This window comes from Macadamia integrifolia, chromosome 9 (assembly GCF_013358625.1).
Source record: "Macadamia integrifolia cultivar HAES 741 chromosome 9, SCU_Mint_v3, whole genome shotgun sequence".
Taxonomy (NCBI): Eukaryota; Viridiplantae; Streptophyta; class Magnoliopsida; order Proteales; family Proteaceae; genus Macadamia; species Macadamia integrifolia.
In genome coordinates, this window is record NC_056565.1 from 5,786,063 (window position 1) to 5,792,525 (window position 6,463).

The 6,463-nt window shown below is 37.9% G+C and overlaps 1 protein-coding gene across 8 annotated transcripts in view; it reads left to right on the top strand.

The window, feature by feature from the left end:
- Window positions 1-3,255, top strand: part of LOC122088968 (folylpolyglutamate synthase-like) — a 21,452-nt gene extending 18,197 nt beyond the window's left edge. For 6 of the 8 annotated variants that reach the window (XM_042658360.1, XM_042658359.1, XM_042658355.1 and 3 more), the window contains one exon: window positions 2,985-3,255. In XM_042658360.1, coding sequence (XP_042514294.1) covers window positions 2,985-3,044 — 60 coding nt within the window. In that variant the 3' untranslated portion in view covers window positions 3,045-3,255. The other 2 variants (XM_042658356.1, XM_042658357.1) reach the window with 2 other exon arrangements.
- The last annotated feature ends 3,208 nt before the right edge of the window (window positions 3,256-6,463 follow it).

Below are 6,463 nucleotides of genomic sequence, written 5' to 3' on the forward strand. Positions count from 1 at the left end.
GGGGGGGTGGGGAGTGTTTATTGTGGAAAAAGGGAATCTTTTTTTGTAGTAATATATGTAAAACATTGGGAAATGGCTCGGAATGCTGCTGGGGTGCGCAGCCTGTGTCACTCTCTCTCCCTCCCCTTTGGAAATGACCTCTATGCCCCTCCCATCCCAGCCCCCCTCTATTGGTTGAGCCGCTAGCTCCAAGAAAAGCCGAACTAGCATCATGCCCAACTCTCTCCCCAAAGCATAATATAATATAATAGAATTTAGTATAGGAAAAATGATCTCTGGTAGATAAAATGCAATCTAATAGCAACTTAATATATGTCTTATTGGGTATAACACAGAAAAAGATCCTCTCCAACGCCAGCCATATACCTCCCACCCATGCCCAGGTGTTGGTAGGTGTTGGGATGTGTGTCCAAGTCGTCCCAGCCGTTGGATGGATGGGAGGTAAATGGTTGGATGCCCAAGTTGTTGGAGAGGAGCTGGGTCCGTATAACACTATGGTATGGTACACATCTTATACTATAAATATGATGGGAAAAGATCCCCACGTGAACAGTGTGGGGATCCTTTCCCCCACCCTCTCCCTCTCACATCCTGATCCCGTGGGACTCTTTGTTGATGAAACCATTTCTAGCACCGTGATTGGTATGTCGTGGGAGATTCCTCCCACACTGGCGGTGTGGGAACCCTCTCCCATATATGATATTGAGAGCCGGACTTACTTTAGGCCTCAAACCTTCGGCTGGTGAACCATATATCAAGCTCAGGCTGACCCACCACACTTTACCTCAAAACCTTGTCTGTATCTCTGTGTTCCCATTTTTATTACATTGTCTTTTGTAAATGTAGGAGTAGAACCATCACTTTATAGACTGATGAGGGTTATCTGACTATTACCACGCTGTATTGCAGAAAAGCACTTCAATAGCGTGGAGCTTTAGTTAGTTATTTCATGTCTTCATTCTTATACAGTAAGCATGTGTCCAAAAATCTATTTCTGGCTGTTTACTTATGTATGCCAAAAGTGAATGCGAGGTTGTGTTTGCGTGTGCGCGTGTGTGTGTGTGTGTGTTACAGAGAGAGAGAGAGAGAGAGAGACACCAACAAGGTGGATATTATATTCTATGCTTGAAGATGTTCAATGAATATTCAATCTGAACTCCGTTGGCTCTTTATTGTGGAATACAAAAGTGACTGGAAACCATCTGTTTACTTGAGTATAGTTGAAAAGGTCTTTCCTAGGCTACAAGAGGTGGTGACCTGGGATTCCCTGGCTGACTGGTTAAGGCACCCACCAGATTGAGGGAAGAAAAGGGGAAGAAGAAGAACTTAATGAAACTGGAAAGAAGAGGGGAAAAAATGTAGAAAAAAAACTAAAATATACCTAGAACTGGCAGACATGCTTGGAATTGACATAAATATGGGAAGGCCTCAGCTTGGGTGCCTTGGCTTTGCTTATGCCTCACCTAGTCCTTAAAGTGCGCTGGCCACTGCTGTGGCTCACCCAGGTGCCAGGAAAACTGTACAAGGGAGACTGTTAGGGCAGAGGTCATGGTTATGTTACCTGGCCTTACAATTAGATTTGAGTTTTTTAGGTATGGGATTTATTAATTGCTATTGGTGAATGAAGTTCTGAATGAAACAATTTCTTGGGGATATTTCCACTTTCTGAGAGACTAATGTAAGACAGAATTCCTGAATTCTACAGAGATCTTCGGAGCAGAATTGGGTATATAAAGAAGCCTTTGGATGTGGATCTGGATCCAACTGAATCTGTTGCATGCCATGTCAATGGAATAAACTAGGCAATTGATTTCTTTGATCATGATGGAAGATTAGAAGCTAAGAGGACCTAAGTTAATGTTTGTTGCTATAGTAATCCTTTGTTTTAAATCTGGTTTTTCTTGTTTATCAGGGATAATCATATCCACATTTAGTAGAGTTTAGTAGGGTTATTTAGGTCTTTTATGCTTTTTAATTTGTTTCCATTTAATGGACGGAATTTTACATTTTTAGAGTCAAATACTGAGCATATTTCAGTCTTTTCTTAATTAGGGTAATCAGGGGCTATAGAAGGTTCTAAGTAACCAACTTCTGGTCATCCACTTGTATTTTCTTAATCGAGATATTTTCCTGAGCAGAAACTCTTCAACTCTATGGTTTATCCTTTGTTCTATCAATTTTATTAGTTTTTCTTTTATTTTAACCAGAGAAATCAATGAGGATTGAGTCCTTCATGTTTCCTTGCTTTAGATGACCAAAATTTTCAATATTGAGAATAATGTTTGAGTCTAGATTGTCAGCCAAAATGTTGGCCTAAAAACCCATAGTGACAGAAAACAAACTGATATAAGGAAGAGTTTCTTTAATGCCTCTGCTTCGTGCCTAAGTATTCATGCCTCAATGTGCTACTTTTGTGTCTTCTTAGGAAAATCATATATAAGGCAAGAGTTTCTCGATGCCTCTGTTTTGTGACTAATTGTTCATCATGCCTCGATGTGCTGCTTTTGTGTCTTCTTAGGAAGACCAATATATAGAAAGGGTGAGTGGACAGAAGTCCAGCAGAGTTGCACCAACTACTAGAGTGCAACTCCAGCAGCCATATCTGTCACGTGACCGGTAAGGCAGGGCCCAAGTTTCTGTGAGAAGTAGGTCTGACTCTCCCCTACTTAGGGGTGAAGTCTGAGCCTAATCGAACTCTGCCAAATGCTAAAATAAAGCAAAGGAAATGGTTAAACAAAATCTTTGAAAATTTTTGGCCAATGAAATTACAAAGGGAAAATGTGCACTATAAGGTGTACTTACAATCGAATTAGGAACCCTGACCTCATGATGTCCTCTTCCCATATAACAGTTGCCGTGCCACATGGGCAGATTATGGGTGCAGAAGCTGCACTTCCCATCTGCTCTGGTGGTTTGCATCTATTTTGCCAACAGTTTTCTTGTTCCTCATTTCTATGTCTGATTTCATATTTGCTACTTGGCAGGTTCTTGTGACTGGGTCCTTGCATCTAGTCGGAGATGTATTGAAGCTCTTGAGGAGATAATGTGAGTTAAAAGCAGTGACTCTAGAATTTATCCAAGTCAATCATTCTTTGGCATCCTTGAATATTGTCAAGCTCAAGCCCACATTGTTTAAAGCAAGCAAGGTTCATCACATTGTTAGCTAAACAAATAATGTCTGTCCTAGATGATTTCTTATGTAAGTTAACATTGTTTTATTATTAGAATACAATTCAAACTAAGCCTCCCAACTTATGCAGCATGTGATTATTTTGCATTTCTGTTTCTAGCATTTTTCTGTTTAAACAAATAGTGATTGCCCCAAGTGTTTTCTTAGGTAATATAACATTGTTGTATCATTTGAAGACAATTCAATCCCAGGCTCCCAACTTATTCACCACTTCTATTTTGTGGTGTATTTGTTTTAGCATTTTGAAGGATTTATCTGTGGCACACCCAAGCATTTTGAAGGTTGAGGTTGGGTTGGGAACCTATAATCTGTTTCCAAGTTCACCATGCTCAAACTCAACCTCACCCTCCCCACTCCCCTCAAAACCAATTATTTTGTGGGAAAATTTCTAGTGTCCAATGTAGATAAGCTTCTCTTAGTGTTCCACCTAATCATCTCACATGGAAAAATCATGTTGCAATTCCAACCATTGGATAGGTCACTTGTCAAATTTTAAACTCAAATTTAACTATATATTCCCATGTGTATTGACATGCATCATCATTTATGTTCATGCACGTGTATTGTATTCCAACCAGTATTGTGCACTCTCCAACAGTCTTGAATTTTCAAAGACATGGGAAACTCTATTCTGACTGAAACTGATATGGGAATAAGGAACCTGGGGTTCTATTTTTAACAAATTTTGGACCCACTCAATATGCCATGTTGCAGGTTTTTTATTCGATGAAATCTCTCTTTTTCTTTTCCTTTTTTTGGGGGGAGCGTGGTGTGGAGGTGGGAATGATGCCACAAAAAATAATGCCCAGAGAGAGAGAGAGTAGGTGCCATTTGATAAGAATCCAATCTGTTATAGTTTATAAGAATCCATTCTCATGAAGCATATCATAGTAGGTTTTAGGACTCCTTAAATCTTAAGTTTTCTAGAACTGCTTTTCCTTTTTTCTTTTTGTGGTGCAAAGCAGTAAGCTTCAAAAGGCAATTCTTCAAACTGTTTGAACTGTCTTAATCTTCCACTTCAGCTCTCCACAGGGCATAAAACACCTTATTATGGTCCATTATTTAGATACTTTATAGTGGTAGTCTCTACATTCAATTTGGAAAGCAATTTTAGTGATCTCCACAGTGATAAGATAATTGCATGCGAAAATCTTAATCATGCAAGATTATGGATCATAATCATAATCTGCCAACTATAACATGTTTCTCATGGACTTAAACGGTCTAGTTTCTTTTGAGCTAGCTTTCTACAAATCCTATGTTTATTTGAGCTTTTCTTCTAATCCTATACAATCTTACCTAACCCACCCACAAGAATAAATAACAAAAGGGATTCTTTTTCTGAGTCAAATTCAAGAGTATTATAATTATCAGAACTGAGTCAAAATTTCTGTACAAGGTAAATGGGTTAGACAGAAAAACCAGCTGGTTCAGTTGGTTCAATTTAGTTTATGTGACTCAAAGCTTTCGTCATTCACTAGGGGAAATGGTTCACCACTTCTACTTTCCCAATTCTTGTGGTTTGAACCGGTTGTGCCACAAACCATTATCATTTTTTTTTTCATTTATCAACTTATTTATATATATATATATATATATATAGAGAGAGAGAGAGAGAGAGAGAGAGAGTGATCTCTGAGCTGGTGAGATGGGGAGAGTGGGAGACTGTTCATCAATAGGAGGCAAAGAGGAGAGAGTGTCGAGGTGATAAGAGAAAGAGAGGGTGTTGCATAGCCTATGCCACCAGTTTGGAGGTCCTTTTTCCATCTAAATATAAATATAGGGAGAGAGTTCTCCGAGTTAGCAGTATAAGGGAGTGCACCAATAAGGGTATGCTTAGGTGCCTCTTCAATAGTTGCACTGAGGAGAAAAGAAAGAGAATTTTCCTAGATCTATAGGAAAAAGGTTGTCAGAACTGGTAGGGGAGAGTATAAATGGGAAAATAATCATCTGTTTTTCTCATCCCTGTTTTTCTTTGTTTTGCTACCTGCAGAATACGACACGTGGACAACCTTAAGACCAACGCACCGGATGTAATAATCCTCACCGAATCTTGACCGTTGGATCCTCTGTTGTCCACGTGTCATGTTCTACAGGTAGCAAAACAAGGAAAAACAGGGATGAGAAAAACAAAGGATTTTGATCCGTATAAATTCTTCTTTTCGCATGATATGACCTCTTTATCTCTTATTTACGAAACTAGTCTACTATATTTTCACACCTTCCCTAAAACAAGGGATTGTGTCTAGACATGAGATCGCGAACGAGAATGTTCCTCCTCCCATATTTGAAAGAAACTCTTTACTCCATTGTACCTTCTCTTGAAGAAGACTGCTTGAATATTATATTGCTGCTGGACTCATGTGAATGTTCAAAAACAAACCCTTCTGACCAAGCATTTGGATAACTTTTCTTAACGGTCTCACAAGAAAAGAATTCATTCTCCCTGTGTTTTTTTAGATGATTCTTTCTTCCATTGAAAGGGATGCTTAGCCTAATGAAACATAATAAAGTCACGAGAGAGAGTCCCAAATCTCTATTTTCCACGTGTTACTGAGTTACATATAGAATATGAATGTTAGTGGCTAGCACCTTCTTATTGACACTAAGCAAAAAGACCCGGAAGCATTTTATATAATCCAACTTTAAAATATAGTCATCAGACCTGCTGGTCTTACTAGTCAAACTATATTATTACAATATAAGCCGTCCACAAAAAAATGTTTTACACAAAAATAAATAAATAAATTGTTTTCTCTAAAAAAACCCTAACACGGCTCATGGTTACTATGATGTCTAAGTCGTCAATGCTGTCGGCTCATATTCTTAATTTTATATTTAAAAAAAAAAAAAATCAATGCACAAGGCTCCTGCTATTGCAGAGGGAGACGCTGTTTCTAAGTTTTGAATCTTTCTATGACCAACATGTTGTAATAGTGCAAATTAACCATTGCATTACAGGCTCACCTACTTTATATTTTTTCCTTTTTCTATATCTTATTATTTTATTTATTAAATGATGTATATACCCACTACATGGTGAATTTTTGCCCTTGTAACTCCATTTGTTTGCATGTAAAAAAGCAAAAGAGAAAATTTTCAATAAAGTAGAATTTTCTTAGGCATAAAATGTAATGAACTAATAGAAAAAATTTACAGAAGAAATTTTCTTGCTCAAAAATATCCTTTGCACAAAAAATTTACAACAAAACAAACAATGCATGTATTTTAAATAAAAACCATATTAAACGCGTGTTGTCTTTTTTTTTTTTT